General features: G+C 32.5%; 1 protein-coding gene across 3 annotated transcripts in view; it reads left to right on the forward strand.

Moving 5' to 3' along the window:
• The window catches only part of JAK2 (Janus kinase 2), a 140172-nt gene extending 122755 nt beyond the window's left edge, over positions 1-17417 (forward strand). For all 3 annotated transcript variants that reach the window (XM_046664544.1, XM_046664545.1, XM_046664547.1), the window contains 6 exons: positions 2149-2338; positions 2952-3076; positions 3247-3419; positions 11678-11795; positions 13276-13389; positions 13636-17417. In XM_046664544.1, coding sequence (XP_046520500.1) covers positions 2149-2338; positions 2952-3076; positions 3247-3419; positions 11678-11795; positions 13276-13389; positions 13636-13743 — 828 coding nt within the window. In that variant the 3' untranslated portion in view covers positions 13744-17417. The remainder of the gene's footprint in view (positions 1-2148; positions 2339-2951; positions 3077-3246; positions 3420-11677; positions 11796-13275; positions 13390-13635) is intronic.
• Positions 17418-18507: the final 1090 nt, after the last annotated feature.

The raw sequence follows: 18507 nt of genomic DNA on the forward strand, positions 1-18507 counted from the left end.
ATTTAAACTCTGCTTTCATTGGTGTCCACAATTATATCACCCTCATCCCTTGATTATCTGTTTTATTTTCCCTGTCATTTCCTAGTACAGAAACAATACAATTCAGAATTTTTTTTTTCTATTTGTGCTTCCATCTCTCAGTGTAAGAAAAAATCAGATATAAATGTTTATTTTCTTTGTTGCAAATTGATTGCCAACATTAACTGGCACTTAGGACTCTTTTATTCTCCATTGTTTGATTTCTTCTCTGGTGCCCATTCCAAACATTACAGTTCCTTCTCGTTTGCTATCTTCAATCTATCTCTTCACGCTCAGTGTTTGCTTTCACCTTCTTCTTCCAAACTAAAACAGAGACATTCCTACTTAAAACACTGAGATTGATTTGTGCCTATCAAATTGACAAAGATTTAGCAAAACTATAATGGCCAGTGTTGGCAGGATATGATAAAATTGACACTTTTCTCACTGTTTATTAGAACATAAATTGGTAGCCCCTGCAAGAGAGCTTCTGCTGCAGCATGTATCAGGGGCCTTTGAAATATCCATATTCTTTAAACAGCTAATTCCACTTTAAAGAAAGTATCCCTAATAGAGATGTCCGTAAATAGTTATGAATATCATTGAAATGACATGAATGTATTAATTTTTAAAACTTTTCTATACATTATACATTTATCTTTCCAATTTTAAAAGTTCATGAGATAATATACAAAAATTAAAAATCATATTTTCAAGGAATATATAATGGCACTGGAAAATAAATTTTATTGACAATGTTAATTAGGAGGAAAGAATATGACACTCTATTATTTCCCACTTTTGTTTTTTAAATTATGTTTTGGAATAATTTCTCACAACAGCAATATGAGATATTTTATTATCCTCCATTTTAAGAAGTAGAAAGCTGGTATTAGAGAGGGAAGTGACTTGCCCAAGGTCCCAAAGAGAGTAAGTAGTGGACTAAGATTCTAGCTCCAATCTGTCTGACTCCAGAGTCCCAGGTCTTATCAACCTTGCTGTGTGGCCTGTGTAATTGGAGGTTTAACTTTGGGTTTACGTATGGTCTAGGTTTTGTTTTAACTGACTTTAAGTATATAATTGAAAATATAGTCACTTTGAATCTTGTAGCTCAAGGACTACATTGTTTTATTTTTTAATAGTGCAATAATATCCAAAATATACTAATTTGATTAATGCCAAAAAATTTAATTTTAAATGTTGTGTATCAGTTTATCAATTCTATATAGGTAATGAATATTAAATAAAAACAGAATAGATTTCTTTGAAGACTTACATTTTAAAAAAATATAGGAACATCCCCATAAGCTAAGAATTTCTTACTTCCTTAAGCAATAAATCAGACCTTGTATTAGTCTGCTCTGGCTGCCATAACAAAATATCATAGATTAGGTGGCTTAAACAACAGACATTTATTTCTCATAGTTCTGGAGGCTGGAACGTTCGAGATTAAGGTTCTAGCAGGGTTTCGTTTCTGGTGAGGACTGTCTTCTTGGTTGCATGTGGCCACCTTCTCATTGTATCCTCAAATAGCAGAGAGCTCTGGTATCTCTTCTTGTATAGGCACCAGACCTGTCGGATTAAGCCCTCACCCTTATGACTTGTTTAACCTTTATCACCTCTTTGCAGGCCCTGCATCCAGATGCTCTCACATTGGGTTTAGAGCTTTATCATAGGAATTTTGTGGGGGCATAGACATTCAATCCATAACAAACCTTTATTCCATCCAGCTCACTGACAGTGATATCAGAAGTTACCTTATGAAGAAGCAAAGTTCTTCCTGGAAGTTAGAGATAGAAATTTAGGAATTTCCTGGCATGTCCCTTGATGTATCTTAATAATTAATGTTCATGATTTGTTTAAAGGCTTTTACAAATTGTATTATTTGGAAATTGCATTTTTAGAAATTGTTTATATTTCAGTCTGTAATTCCTTTTGAAGAAATTAAATATATAGGTTTACTACCCACCTGTTATAATTATTTCCTTTTCTTGTTCTGAAAGTTGCCTAATGTAAGCTTAGAGCTATGTCTGCTAATTCTAGCTACTGGAATTGCCTGTATATTTGGAAATTGTTAGTAATTTTTCTAGAAAACTTGAGATTTCTATCCTAATGTGATGTGTTGTTTAGGGTAATTTTGGGAGTGTGGAGATGTGCCGTTATGACCCTCTACAAGACAACACTGGGGAGGTGGTGGCTGTGAAAAAGCTCCAGCACAGTACTGAAGAGCACCTCAGAGACTTTGAAAGGGAAATTGAAATCCTTAAATCCCTGCAGCATGACAACATTGTAAAGTACAAGGGAGTGTGCTACAGTGCTGGTATGTTGCCCATTGAAACCTATTTTGAACTCAAGGTATGTCTTTGGCATCTTGGGTAGTATAAACATATAATGTCTCAAGATCTGGACTTATAATATACCAGTGCCCAGAGGGAGAAGCATTCTATATGACTGGAGATTTCGCTTGGTGATGGTGGGCTATATAAGTACAGGAAGTCTTTGGCTGATTGGTTAGTCATTCTCTTCACTGAGGATGCTGATTACTGTTCTTGCTTAAACTTACCAAGAGAATATCATTTTTAAAGAAATGTTGTCTTTGTTCACATTTCCTATGAAAATACTGTTTTTAAGTTAGATACTTTTATTCGATATAGATGAGGAGAAAGGAAGTTTTCTCATCAGCTTATTTTGGTTTGCATAAAGGGTTACAGAACACTAAAACTTAACTATTTTTAAAGCTTCTTTTCAAAACTTTTTGATTCAAAAAGCCTGTGTTATTAACTACTACATCACATTTAATTTATAATCAAGTTTTGTCATCTTAGACTCAGATTTTATTTATCTTTAAATCATTCATCTGTGGTTATTTTCTAATATTTCATCAGTAAAATATGGCAAAGTAAAACATTATGTTCCCATTTGTATATTAAAAGGCCGGCGTAATCTAAGATTAATTATGGAATATTTACCATATGGAAGTTTACGAGACTATCTCCAAAAACATAAAGAACGGATAGATCATAAAAAACTTCTGCAGTACACATCTCAGATATGCAAGGTACCTAATATTCTGGCTATTTGTTGTAGATGAAGAGAGCATGTTGAAGTAATTGTTAAGAAATTCTCTAGAGTTTTTCTTAGATAATTAAGGAAGTATACAAAGATAAGACCATTTAAATTGTTTATGTTTGTAAAACTAGCTAAAGAAAAATGTTATTTTATCCATAGGGTATGGAATATCTTGGTACAAAAAGATATATCCACAGGGATCTGGCAACAAGGAATATATTGGTGGAAAATGAAAACAGAGTTAAAATTGGAGATTTTGGGTTAACCAAAGTCTTGCCACAAGACAAAGAATACTACAAAGTGAAAGAACCTGGTGAAAGTCCCATATTCTGGTGAGTATATTTTAGTACAATAAAATGAAATTTTAGAGCACAAACTTCAAACTTTATTTTTACTATTATTAATAGTTCATCATTTATATATTTATAATAGTGAAAATTTATCACATGGTTACATTGGGCTAAATGCATTTTATGGATTATTTCATTTAATCCTCATAACAACCTTTGGAGAATATGTATTATTCTCTCCATCTTAAGCATGAAGGAACTGAAGCGTAGACAGGTTAAATAGCTTGCTCACAGTCCCGTGATCAATAAATGGCAGAACTAGGATTCAAACCTGGATAGTCTGATCCCAGAGTTTGTGTTTTTAAGCTTTCTTAACTATTATGGTGCTCATGACATTAATTAAATATTTTATATGTTGCAGCAGTTTGAAGCTAAAGGTAACTTTTGATCTTCCATTAAAATTGTGAATTGCAAAGAACACACAAACCTAATTTTTTATATGGTATACATTATTGTTCTCATTGATATGTGCTTTGATGCAAGGTTTTCTTTTTTATGCCTGAGTTCATTTAAGGTACATTTTGTTTTATAGGGATAATTGGTGAAATTATATTTAAATGTTTGGTTTGGGATATACTCAAAATAGACTTTAACTCTGGTTTATGCATCTGCTGAAATAATACTATTAAGATTATGTTGTTTCAATCAAATTTTAGTGTTAAGGAATGGGTTTCATTTATTTTAAGTATATTTTATTTTACGTCTTGGGTATCTGACTTAGAATTACTAATATGTAACTGTCAATTTATAAATATTTCTCTGGGATTTATCAGAATTATTAGAAATGTATAGATTATTCAGTTAGCTACTGCTAAGTTCATGTATCACCTGTATGTGTTATTTATCTTCATTTTATTTTGTATCTGTGAATCTTAGAATTTACCCCAGTAATCTACAGCTATTGCAAATTGTTAGGCTGGAAAGAAATTAGGCAAGAAAACACCAATGTTTTAGAACAAATGGATTATTTGCACAGAAGAATAATTTGTACTGGTATCGTGAATGTGTTTTAAAGAAGAATCCTTAACTTTCACAGATGCGTACTGTAATAATTATGGCTGAAATAATGTCATGTCTGGAATTCACTTCATATAAGTCTAGTGGGGTGGAGGTGGGGAATAGTAGGTAAAACAAGGTGTGAGCAATGAATTTAACTAAGTGGCAGATACATGGTTATTCATTGTTCTCTAATTTGTATATTTTTGAAATTTCTCATGATGATAAAAACACTTTTTAAGGACTATCCTGATGATAATTGTTAGCATTACCATCATCTAATTATTTTTAGGATAGAAGTGGAAAAAAAAAAGGACTCATCTAAACTTGACTATTTTGGTCATGTCCTCAGTGATACATGAATTTCATTCTTTTTTTCTAGAATAAGAAATTAAAGAAGTTAAATGGAATTAACTAGCAATCCATAAATATTAGTTATATGAATTTCCAGTGATTTGGGCATACTTAATAAATACAATGTAATAAACTTTTATTAAGTACCCACTGTGTTCCAAACACCGTACAAGGAGATTGGGATAAGAAGATAGGATCAGCAACGGGAAAAAAGAACTGTCTCTTACTAGGAAGGCTGAACTAAAAGGAAAAGTTTGATATGGCAGGCCAATTCAACTGACAGGTCCACTACTCATAATCTCTTCCCTTTAAAAGCTCACAGTTTGGGGAAAATCAAATGTATAATCAGATCATTGCAGTGCATTGTGTAAGTGCAATAATGAAGAAGAAGTTGGGAAAATATAAGAATGCAAATAATTCTGCTGAGGGTTTAAATTAATCAGAGAAAACTACAACTAAGAGATGACATTTCAACTATTGATTAATAGTTTTTTAAATAGACAAGAAGGCCATTCCATGAGGAGGATGACAAGAACAAGAGGATCAGGAGCTTCCAAGTGAATGGCATCATCACAGAACAAATAGGGAGTAATTGGAACTGGAAAGGTTTGAGCCCTGTATACTATGTTAATGAGTTCAGAACTTATTCAGTAGACAGTGTGTAGGTGGGAAATTATAGAGGCTTTATCTGAGGGAATAACATGAGGAGATTCATATTTTAGGAGGATAGCTCTACTCTTGGTGGTGAACAGCAGTTCTGAAAGTGTAGGGACCTCAGATACCTACTTTAGGGATTCCATAAGGTTAAAAATATTTTCATAATAATATTAAGATGTTGTTTGCCTTTTTCACTCTCGTTTTTTCATGAGAATATCGTGGAATTTTCCAGAAGCTATAAGATATGTCTTCTATTAAACCAAACATTAAAGAAGCTTACACAAATGTAAAACAATGCTACTCTTACAAATTTTTTTGTTGTTTTTGGAAAGTTATTTTTTATAAAAATGTGATTTACGTTAACATGTACTGGGTTTATTATTTTTAATGAATTAAATACTTTTCTATTTTCTTAGTTTTAATATTTAATATAGTAAATATTAGTAGATATAAGCCACATAAACAAAAGCTTTTTGGAGACTTCAGTACTTTTTGAGAGTGTATAGGGAGCCTGAGACCAAAAGATTTGAGAACTATTGGTATAGAGGGTACGTTGTATTAAGGAGAGGCTAACAGTAGAGAGAAGGCTAGTTAGGCAACTTTTGTAGGAATCTAGGCCATTGGTTTTCAAACCTTTGTGTATTTATACCCACTGGGAGAATTATGAAAAACTGTATCCTTTCTTGCACATTTTTAAATTGATAGCTAAATTTTTTCCTTATAAATTTAAGTAGTTGTAAATAATATATTTCCTAAAATATTGACATTTAAATAACAATTATATCAATCTTTAGACGTATCCGATGAAATCTAAGTACCACAGCAATATGATACCCATTGTCACCCACTTTAAAATGTATAGGAACAGGCATTTTATTTTTGATAGAAACTTTACATCATTCCTTTTTGTCCTTAAAATTATATTTCCACTTCCCTTCTCACCAAGAATTTTACATAATGTATTATATTTTATACTTGGAAAATCTTTTGATCATCTATCTCTTTTGTAACCAAAATATGTACATAAATTGAAATTGATTTTTAAATTTCCTGTGACCACAAAACTCCTAAGTGTTCACATTTTTCTTCTGGATTGAGTTATCACTGAAGTTATTATCAGGATGAAATTTTCCAAAGCAATATAAATAACTCACAAATTTGGATAATTGTTGAAAAACTTTTATTGGAGACATTTCTTAAAGAGATAAATGGAGCTTCCCCACCGCCCCCCCATTAGTTCCTATATTGTTGGAAGAATGTTATTTATTTCTGTAATGGGACCAGATTCAGCATAAAACCTAGGTTTATTTTCCATTTCATAGATGTAAACACTGAGAAAACTCATTTGTGTAAATAAGTAGATAGGAATGGAAGTTTTGTTATAACAATATTGATTTCTATGACTCCTGAGATATGTAGCAAAAAAATATATACAGGGATCTACCATTAAAATTTATATATCTGGCAATTTCATTAGATCCATTCTTTTTTCAATTTTATTGAAAGCAAAGAATTAAACCCACTTGATTTTCAAAAGTGGATTTACTACCCAATTATTAGAGTTATTCTCAGTTTCTGGGAAGTGTACCAAAAAACTTGTTCAAATTAATTGCAGTCGTGGTGTTACTCTCATTTAGAGGCATCTTGTTTAAATTGATACATTCAAAAAAGGTTGCAAAAAAATATATTGTTAATTTTGACACAGTATTTTTTAATAACATCTTTTATAATATTTTAAATACATGATTTAAATATGGCAAACCTTTGTGCTGCCTCAAAGGTTGAGTCAGTTTATGAAGAATATCCTCATACAACCCGTTTAGCAATGCTAGGCCTCATAAACAAATCACACTTAATTTCTGACAGAAAAAGTCTGACTTCATTTTTTAATTTAAATAAGTATATCAATATTATGAAATATTACTTTTTAAAACACAGAAATAAGTTGCAGAACACATGTGCAGAGGCTTTTTTATAGTGAAGCTAACAAAGCATATCCACCAGAGTGCCTTCCTTCCAAGATTCCTTCTTTTCTAATTTTAAATACTCACTTTTATACGTAATTTTATATTCTTTGTCATAAAGAAAGCCCCCAGATTATATAAATTTTGGGCCCTGTATTTCTCCCTGAATATTTGGAAAGATAAATCACAAGGGCAGTCAAGATAAGCTTAAAATGATATATATCTAGTATAATTAATTTCATATTGTTATGAAAATAAGTAATTTCTCATTACTTAATTTGCAATAAATGATACAGAATAAAATGTAGCTAGATTATAACTTATGAAGTAAAGTATATGGCAAAATGCATAGTATTCCTTCAGTAAATGTTTTGGGGAGAGGTATGTGTTGAACTCTGTTTGACTTTTTAAATAAGCAGCTTGTATAAAAATCAGAAACGACATCATTTTCATCATGATCAAAATTTTCCTATGTATTTAATGAAAAAGCTATATACTACTAAAAACTAGTCATATAGTTTTATTTTTATATTAGCAAAAAAAATTAAATGTTTTATTCAATTAATTGAGGTTGACTAAATTTTATATAAATATTTCAGAATATGATTTGATAACATAGGTTTTAGCTAACATTGAATAATGAACACTAACTCTGAAGTCTGAAAGAAATCACACATAATTTTTATCCATAATATTTAGCCATCATATCTTTAAAAAATTACAGTATCGTTTAAAAGAGTCTTTGTCATCTATATTGCTTTTGTTGTTCAGAAGTGCTCTTTGTTTTAAGCTAACGGCATGTTTCAGCATGTCCTAGGGTTGGTATTAAGAACTGAGGGGAAAATGATTCTGCTAAAATATTTTTTTAAATTGTTGAAGCAGAATTTTAGACTTCTAGAGGATCCTTATACTGTTCTTGCTGTAGAGTACCCCTTGGAAGATCTTTATATATCCCTGGGGTGACTCCACGTGGTTTGAGGACCGCTGTACTAGTCATGAGATAAGGATCTGACCCAAGACTGTAACAGCAATTTTGGTTTAGGAGACTGATTTGAGATATTTCTAAGATATACTCTAAAGGTACTAGGTGGTTCATTGGACATTGGAGTGAAAGATGAGTCAAAAATAATTCTTAAGATTTCCAGCTTCAGGAGTTGGGTAGATTGTGATGCCATTCATGCATAGGGAAAGTAAAATAATCAGCAGGTTTTGGAAAAGGCGGGGATGGAGTTCTGTTTACCTATAGAACTTTAATACGGACATGTTCAGTAAGTCTGAAGCACAAAAAGAAGGGTCAAAGATATGGTTATAAATTTAGGAGACTTTAGTAAATAGGTGGGTGATACTATCTAAGGGAAGGTTTTTGACAGAGGGGAAGAGATCTGATGATGGAACTTTGGGGAAACTCAAATTTAGAGAATGGAGAAAAGACGGGTTAGTGTTAGGGAAATATAATTCAAAATAAGCTCTCCTCCCAACCTAGAAAACCTCTCCACAAAGATAGAAGAGAAGGAAAACAGTTTTATTACTGAATAAGCATTAATCCAGAAAGTAATATGCGTCACAAGCAATCTGCTAAGAGATTGCAAAGACGGAAAGAAATCTCACCCTTTCATGTGGCCAAGGAGAGTCAATCTGTTACATACATGTTCTCAAGATGAACAATAACTAGTCCTCAAGTAAGAGGACTTGACAGCACCATTTGTCACCCATAGTTCATCCTAAATTTACTTGGTAATTGGAGTGACCATCTGTGTTAGCTAATTGGCTTTATCCAAAGGAAAAATAAACTTCTCCTATCTTTACAACAGGAGGTAGTTTTGCAACTTGGAAGGAGGCACCTGCCAAAGTTAGGCTTCTATCCTCTCACAGAAACTGGGAGGTAGGGTGCTATTTTCCATGATGATTCCATTCCAAAGAGATGGTTCTCAGGTTCTTGAGAAAGAAATTCCTGGATCATAAATCTGGCAAGAGGTTTTTAAGAAAAAGCTTTAATAAAGATTTACATATATTTCAAAGAGACAAAGAATTTACAGTTAGAGGTTTTCTAAAGTAAATGCTCTAAGAAAAAAGGAAGAAGAGTCTTTCCCCTCATTTTCAAGAGGGAGAATTATTTTTTTTATTTTTTGATTTGTATTTATCCTTATATAAATGATGGGAGAGAGAAAAACAGCCTTGGAGATGGGGCTGGTGGGGTGGGAATTACTAAGAGTGCTTTCATGGAAACCAAAGGAACAAAATACTTTGAAAGGGTTGGGGGAGTAGCACTGTCTTGAAAGAGATTATATTTCATTTGTGGGATAAAACTAACATACATTTAAAAATAACATAACTAAGTATCTAAAAATTTCTTAAAAACTAACTATAAAAAGAATATACCTTTACGTGGTTAATTGTGGAATATGGACTTTTAAGTACTCTAGAAATTCAGTAGCATAAGGTCATTAAGACCTTGAGTAGTCAGAGGAGGATTTGTGGAAATGAGAAAACTTAAATTTGCTTTGAAGGAGAGATTAAATTTATGTAATTCATACTTTTAATCTCATCAGTCTAAAACATATCTCTGTCACCATCCTTTATAATAAGGATAAACCCATTAGCAATGGAATCATGGTATTCAGTGCATTGACCAAAATTCTCCCTTGCATAGTGTTGATATATGAGTGGACAGTGACACCATTTCCCCCCATGGCTTTCTATTTTCTGTGCTCCCTCTCATCATTACCCCCTTTCTGATTAACAGGTTCTTTCTTTTATATGTTAATAGCTTCAAGTCTTGCTCCAGCTTAGAAGCCATTTTTTCCCCACTATGATACTTATCAGGATTCATTTAAAGCTTAACTTGCAAAGAGCAGCTTATTTTTCAGTTCTTAGAAGGTGCTTTGCAGTTAACACTGCTGTTACCTATAGAGACAAAAATAAATTTTTTTGGATTTTAGTTATCTTTGTGTATCAGAGGTTCCCAAGACCACCCTCAGGTTCGATGATTCACTAGGAGGACTCACAGGACTCAGCAAACAGCCACACTGTTACCGAACCAAAGTGGGTTCACTTCCTGGTGAATTAAAATCAGACTCTCCACCAGAAGTAATTGTCACACAAAGTAGAGCTTATTTACAGCAAATAGGAGACCACTAGGAATCATTTCTGAAGTCATGGCTGTCCCAGAGCACAGGACAGCAGGGGCCTTTTATTTTGGATAGGGAATGAATATTCGAAAGGGAGAGGTGGGTATTCACCTGCACAGGCACAGTTTGTGCATCCCCACAGGTGCTGCTCTTGCAGTGGGGCTTGGTCTGTTTCAGGGTGGTTGGTGATTACATCTCTTAACTAAAAAGAAAAAAACAATTTGAAGAAACAGTTAAATGCTTCTGAAACCTCCCTTGAGTTCTGCGGGGCAGTTAGTCAGTGACAATACTCATAACTATGATTCATTACAGGGAAAGATAAAAGCAAAATCAGCAAAGGGAAAAGGCATCTGAGGCAAAGCCTGGCGGAAACCAAGGACAAACTTCCAAGGGTCTTGTCCCAGTAAAGTCACATGGGACATGCTTAATTCCCCCAGCAGTAAATTGTGACAACACGTGTGAAATGTTGTCTACTAAGGAAGCTCATTAGAGACTCAGTACCTAAGGTTTTTATTGGGACTGGGTACATAGGCATACTCTGCCTGACACATATCAAAATTCCAGATTCTCAGAAGGAAAGCAGATGTTCAGAATAAACCGTATTGTTTGCAGAAACAATATAGGCACAGTGAGCCACTCTTACCATTTAGGGAATTGTGGAAACCCTCCTGAAATCTAAGTTCTCAGGCACCAGTCAGGTATCAACATTGTAAGCAAGCAGGCCTTTTCGAAGATGGCAGCCTCAGGCCTGCTATGTTAACTCTTTTCTGTACACCTTTTAACCCAATGATTTTTTTTTTCCTTAAAGATTGGCACCTGAGCTACGAACTGTTGCCAATCTTTCGTTTTTGTTTTTTGCTTTTTCTCCTCAAATCCCCCCAGTACATAGTTGTATATTTTAGTTGTGGGTCCTTCTACTTGTGGCATGTGGGACACTGCCTCAGCATGGCCTGATGAGCAGTGCCATGTCTGCGCCCAGGATCCGAACCAGTGAAACCCTGGGCCGCCAAAGTGGAGCCCTCGAACTTAACCGCTCAGCCACAGGGCTGGCCCCCTTTTTTTTTAATCCAGTGATTTGCAGGTAAAATCAAGAATTGGCATATCAAGTAACTGTCTTTTGAATGCTTTCAATGTGTTACAGGTATGCTCCAGAATCGCTGACAGAGAGCAAGTTTTCTGTGGCCTCAGATGTTTGGAGCTTTGGAGTGGTTCTGTATGAACTTTTCACATATATTGAGAAGAGTAAAAGTCCACCAGCGGTTGGTGTGCTTTTTATTTACTTTCAACTTTTTTAATATGAGAAAAGATTTTTCCAAAGAATAATGTTAATCTTAGGGCTCATTTTAGAGCCTCTTATTGCTTGTTTGTAAGACAACATCTGAGAAAATAACCCTAAACTTATTAATTAAATTAACTTGAATTTTTAAAAAGGGGGCGTTGAGTACTCTTTAGTATGTTGTCTTAGTATTATTTTTAGTAAATCAAATAAGCTCATTTGTTCTAGGAATTATTGCAAAGGTTAAAGTAAACCTTTTAAAGTAATTTTTTTCCTGTACATTATAGATTTTTTTAAATATAGGAAAGTATGAACAAAAATCATCTTTAATTCAACTGCTCAGAGATAACTACTTTAATATTGTGATATGTTTTCTTCCAGGCTTCTTTTAATTTTGTATATAAAAGTGAAATTTTGTTAAAAATATTTCTTTTATAAAATAAAGGTCATACCATCCAGTTTGTATTAAGCATGGATAGTTCCCTGTATTAGTAAATATTTACTGCAAATATGATGTCCAACTTCTGGGTAGCATTTCATCATTAAGATATTTCTGGACAATCATTTTTCATTTTTCAGTCTTAAGTAACACTTCAATGAACAAGTGAATATTCTCATACATATTGTTTATCTCTGGTTGTCACCTTAGAATAAAAGTATAATTATAAATGAAAAGTTTATAAACTCTTTTAAAGAGTTTTGATTATTTCAGAATGCTTTCCAGAAAAGCTCTACCAAATTACTCTCATTAGCAGTGCATTAGGCGTGTTCATTTCTTCATCTGCCAGTATTGACCATTATATTTTTATTCAATTTTGCCAAATTGATAGGAGAGAAGTTGTATATATTTAATTTTAATTTGCATTTCTCCTACTAACGTGACAGTACATATTTATTGGGTATTTGGGATGAGTATGTGTGTGTGTGCAGTGTCTGCTCATGTGTTGTGCCTATTTTCATATTGGTAATTTTTCTTACCAATTTATAAATGATATGTTCATTGTAAATATTTCTCTAGCTTATAGTTCAAACTTTAATTTTATGAATTTCTAACATGAACATTTTCTCTCCATTGCATTTATGTTTAAATATTCATTCTGCATTTTCTTTTTATTATGGCCTCTTTTACATTCAACTTTTTATTTCACGTGAAATGTAATATGATGTGTTAAAACGACAACAACCAAAAAACCGAAGTAAATATGTTTTTAGTTCACTTACTTTGATCTCTTCTCAGAGAATAATGGCATTATAGAGGTTCCACATTTAACAGTCCTTTCTGAAATATGACTGAAAAGGAAGTTAATGATTCTTAAAATAGTCTGTTTTTAAAAGGTTTCCAACATATAAGAAAACATACATATACAGACATTTTCCCATTTACTGGAAGAAACTGAGAAAGGATTTTGCTTCAAATTCAATATATCAAAAAAATCTCATTGAAACATGGGTTTGTTTTTCAGGAATTTATGCGTATGATTGGCAATGACAAACAAGGACAGATGATTGTGTTTCATTTGATAGAACTCCTAAAGAATAATGGAAGATTACCAAAACCAGATGGATGCCCAGATGAGGTAAGAAAAAAAACTTTTTATGCACAGTAGTCATGCATTTTCTTTCTCCTTTTACCCAAGGATGTTAGGTCATTTTATGAAATTTAATTTGCTGAGCTTTTAGATAAATAGCATAATCATATGACTGTGGATCTAAGCCATGATACTTGTATAGGAAAATTAAGTTGGAGTTCTGAATTCATGCTTTCGCCAGTTAAAAGATGGCACTTTGTATGCATTGTAATTTTGTTTTATTTTCTTTTACAGATTTATGTGATCATGACACAATGCTGGAACAACAATGTAAATCAGCGCCCCTCTTTCAGAGACCTAGCTCTTCGAGTTGATCAAATAAGGGACAACATGGCTGGATGAAAGAAAAGAACTTCACGCTGAGACCAAAATAGACTTACAGAACAAAGTTTTGTATTTCACATTGCCCTGGACTATTATTACATATATCATTTTGTGTATATCATGATGCTAGCCAGCAAAGATGTGGAAATACCTGCTCAAAACTTTCAAAGTTTATTGAGTTTTTCTTCATGAGGATACCAGTTAAAGACATTGATGAAAAGTCCTTAGCAAAGTATACTGTAAAAAGTTTCATGAACCTAATCAGTCAGTTAAGTCACCTTTCTTTGCCAAACAAAAAAAAATAGACTTTTCTCAACTCAGAATTTTAAGAGATGAAAAAAATTGTCATGTAAATTTTGCCAAGTTAAAAATGCATAGAATATGTATGTACAGTTTTTACCACAGTGAATGTATAATACTCTGACACCTTGTGTGATGTTTTACACAAGGGCTAGTGTTCACTAATGATGTTTTCTAATTTTTCCATAGTCAATCTACAGTAACTTCTCTATACAGACAAATTAAGATGCTGAGATAATTGAATAAGTACCTTTGTGTCCTTGTTCATCTATATCACTGGCCAGCAATATAAACAGGTGTATACTTTTAGCTTGTTGTTCTATGTACTGTAAATGTTTTTCAAAGCAAAGGGAACAAATGTTTAGTTTTATTTGTATAGGAAATTTCCCTAACCCTAAAGAATACATTTTGAAATGGAACAAGTTTACAAAGATATAACACAATCTATTTTCTTATTTGTCTCTCTTGTATCTGTTTGTGGTGAGTATGCTTTTTAAATAGAACTATATACAAGTTTTTCTAAGACTACAGTGAATAGTTTTCTTTTAAAATTTTGAGATTACGAATGCCAAGAATATTGTCATCCCTTGAACCATTGGCTGCCAACAAGATTCTTCAATCCCTGGGACCTGTGGTCATGCATTAAATTTGAATGTAAGCCATAAAACAGATTTGTTTTAAATGTATAAGCTTATAAAGATGCATAGTGAGTTAGGAATGTTTTTTTCTGAAGACTATATATTTTAGGTTTTCAGAAATCTCTATTGCAGTCATAGAAAAGATTTCCTTTTGTTAGAGATTCTTACATACAAGGGAGAAAAGAGAGTAAATTGGTGGAAAGTATGCTTCTTAATTTTATTCAAGAATGCCAGTAGAAAATTCATAATGTATGCCTTTAAGAAAAATGAGAGTATACATATTTTCAATTAAGTATAAAGGGTTATTTGTTGTTGTCTTCATTGGTTTTAGTGCCACTCCATTTTAGACACCATACCTAAAATACGGTGGGGTTTTGTGTATGTGTATTATTTATATAAAGTTTAAAATACTTGGTATTTTGGCTAAAAAGAAAATAGTTTCTTACTTTATCTTCAGTGGTTTATGCTATTTTTTTAAACTTGTACTTAAGACTTTTGATTATTTTTCTGACTACTTTTTGGAGCTCGTTTTAAAATGCAAATTATGTAAGGAAAAAAAGCCTCACACATAAAATTTGAGATGTTTCGTTTGGAAGGAAGGAAAGAGAAGAAATTCTTGATTTTTACTATCTTTAAAGAATAGTACCAGTAGTTACCAAAGGCAAAAATTGTCTAAAATGATAGTATATTAGATTTTAAAAGATTTCTAGTAGATATTTTGAAGAAAGTTGAATATAATTTTTATTTAATTTGTAAAGACTCCTCAAGGATCTGTATTGTAATGCAATTAAGAGATCTTCCGTTAGGCTACTTTTCAAGTCAAAAGTAGCATATCATAATACAATATACTTGATTTCAGATTTTTGTACTAAAACTAAGTACTTAAAGATAGATTCTTAATGGTCTATAACATTTTGTTTTTAAAAACAAGAATGTTAACTAGATTTCTTTTAAAAAGTTTTTTTAATGTTTAATTTTTTACTTTTAGGGAAAAAAAGCCCACATAAACATTCTTAAGTTTTTAGAGTGGGATAGCTACCTTATAAAATTCTAAGTTTTCAAGAGAATTATTATTCACTGAGGGTTTGTGATGTTTTAAATTTTAATTCTGACCGTACATAAAAAGAAATTTACCCTGCAGCTGTTTAGTTTGTTCTGCACAAGAAACAGGTAAGTATTGTGCCAGTTAATGCCAAAATATTTCTTCAAATTAATATTCTTTGGAAATGAGGGAAAAGTTTTCTTAGAATTCTGTAAATATTCTAGTATATTAAGTTATACAATCTTTATATAAACAGTTTTCTACATCCATGGCTACCTGCTTTGGGAAATAGTCACTTCTTCATGTTATTTCTATTTATGCTGCCAGTAGCACTATAATTTGCTGTGGAAGAGTGCTGTCACAAGACTTCTGCTTTAAAGTCAAGTGAAGTTTTTATCACAACTAAGACTTCTGATATTTAAATTTTATTTAAACAGTTTTATTATGGAGTAAACATTAGAAAATACCTACAGTTCTATACCTGGGAGCCACTCTCCATGGAGTGGTATTTGTGGTCAGTTTATTGAGACTGTTTTCTTCATTGTGCCTTCAGCATGTTCCCACAAAATTGAAATATCGAAGTAATAAATATTCAGAAGTCATTTTCTTTTGTATTGTCACCAAACCAAGGAAGTGGGGGTATACACACTGGTTTAGGCATGTGCATAGAACGCTTTTTATAAATAGTAAGCCTATCTTTCAATTTTTTAAGAAATGCTTCCTAAGATTGCTATCAATTACTGTGTGCTCTTTATGAACATTGCTATATCCACTTTAGTTTGGGTATTTAAATTATTGCTAAGGAAAGTTTCTCTAATATTCTAGTATAACTTACTAAAGATCTTCTAGTTTGGTATATTAGAATAAATAATCACAGTAAGTATAAGTCGGCAGGATTATCCAAACAAAAGACTAGGTTATATGAAATAAGCTTCATTTTATTTAAGAAAAAAAAAATCAAAGTATGAATATCAGAAAATACTTTGCGTTTACTCCCAGATTTAGGCTGGTTGTACTTAATTTCAGGATAACTTGCTGCTAAGTGTTTCATAACATTGATAATAACATTAGAAAGATTTTGTAATGACAGCGAGATAAGAGAATTTTTAAAACTTTCACATTGGGTGGGGGGATGGATTTTCCCTTCTTCCCTTCTAGGTTCTTTGGCTGGTCTAATAATCAAATTGATATGAGAGATTAATAGAAAAACAAACAAAAGTTTAATAACTTATATACCTCCTGTATATGTGGGAGAGATCCAGGAAAACTGAGTGCCTCCCTGAAATAGCCAAATACCATCTACAGCTAAAGACAAAAGAAGATGTTGGAGGTGAAGAGTCAGTGATGGGAGGTAACCAGGAAGAGCACAGTAAACAAGGGTAACCTTGATGCAGATTTAAGTCTTTGCCTTCTCCACTGATAAAGGTTTCTGGAGATTGTTATCACCCTCTTCCTAGTACAGCAAGGGAGACTCCCTTACAAATGGAGATTTTACGTATACAGCCCTGCTTGCTTCATGAGGGGATACTTTCTGAGAAATGCATTGATAGGCGACTTTGTTGGCAAATATCATAGAGTGTACTTAGACCAACCTCGATCCTCAATCATACAGTTTACTGCACACCTAGGCTGTATGGTACTAATCTTGTGGGACCACCATCATATACTCAGCCCGTTGTTGACTGAAAGGTTGTTATGCAGCACATGATTGTAAATGTAAATGTCTCTTACAAAAGGGTAACTTCTACTTGGTTTTCAGAACTTCTCTCATGTCTGCTGTTTGTTTAAAAATAACCTAAAATAATCATTATGCCAAAGAGGCATATTTTGGGATGACAAATTTTATTCCCCTTCAACATTAATCAAATTCATGTCATATGTATATATAGCCTTTCATATGAATCAAATTTTTAGTAAAACATACATTGTATACCTAAATATTAAATTATTTAAGTTTATAGCCCTATCAATTTTATTTTATTACAATATGTTGTTCTTTAGGTTAAGAAATTAATTTCTATTGTGCTTATGTCAGATGGCATTGCTTAGTTGGTGCTTAAATATGGTTTATTCTTTTTATGAAATTTACCCAGAAGACAAAGTACTCATCTTTGAGAAATGTGGCTGCATTTTTTAATAGCCATCCTAAAGACTGTGAAGTGGTATAGCATTGTTGTTTTGATTTGTGTTTCACTAATGATTAATGATGTTCAGCATCTTTAAATGTGCAATTGATTGGCCATTTGTGTAACTTCTTTGGAGAACTATTTAAGTCCTTTGCCCACTTTAAAATCAGGTTGTTTGTTTTTTGATGTTAAGTTGTAGGAGTTCTTTATGTATCCTGGATATTAACTCCTTATCGGATACATAATTTGCAAGTATTTTTTCCCATTCTGTGGGTTTCCCTTTCCCTCTATTGACTGTGTCCTCTGATGCACAAAAGTTTTTAATTTTGATGTATTCCAATTTATCTATTCTTACTTTTGGTGTCATATCCAAGAAATCATTGCCAATCCAGTGTCATGAAGCTTTTTCTTATCTTTTCTTCTAAGTGTTTTATAGTTTTAGCTCTTATGTTTAAGTCTTTGATTCATTTCATGTTAATTTTTCTATACAGCATAAGGTAAGGGTCCAACTTTATTTTTTAAGCATGTAGATTTCCAGTTTTCCCAACACCATTTGTTGAAAAGAGTGTCTTTTCTCCACTGAGTGATCTTGGTGTACCCTTGTCAAAAATCATTTGACCATGTATGTGAGAGTTTAATTCAGAGTTTCTCTGTTTTATTCCATTGGTCTGTATGT

The sequence above is a fragment of the Equus quagga genome, chromosome 6 (genome assembly GCF_021613505.1).
Source record: "Equus quagga isolate Etosha38 chromosome 6, UCLA_HA_Equagga_1.0, whole genome shotgun sequence".
In the NCBI taxonomy this organism is placed as follows: Eukaryota; Metazoa; Chordata; class Mammalia; order Perissodactyla; family Equidae; genus Equus; species Equus quagga.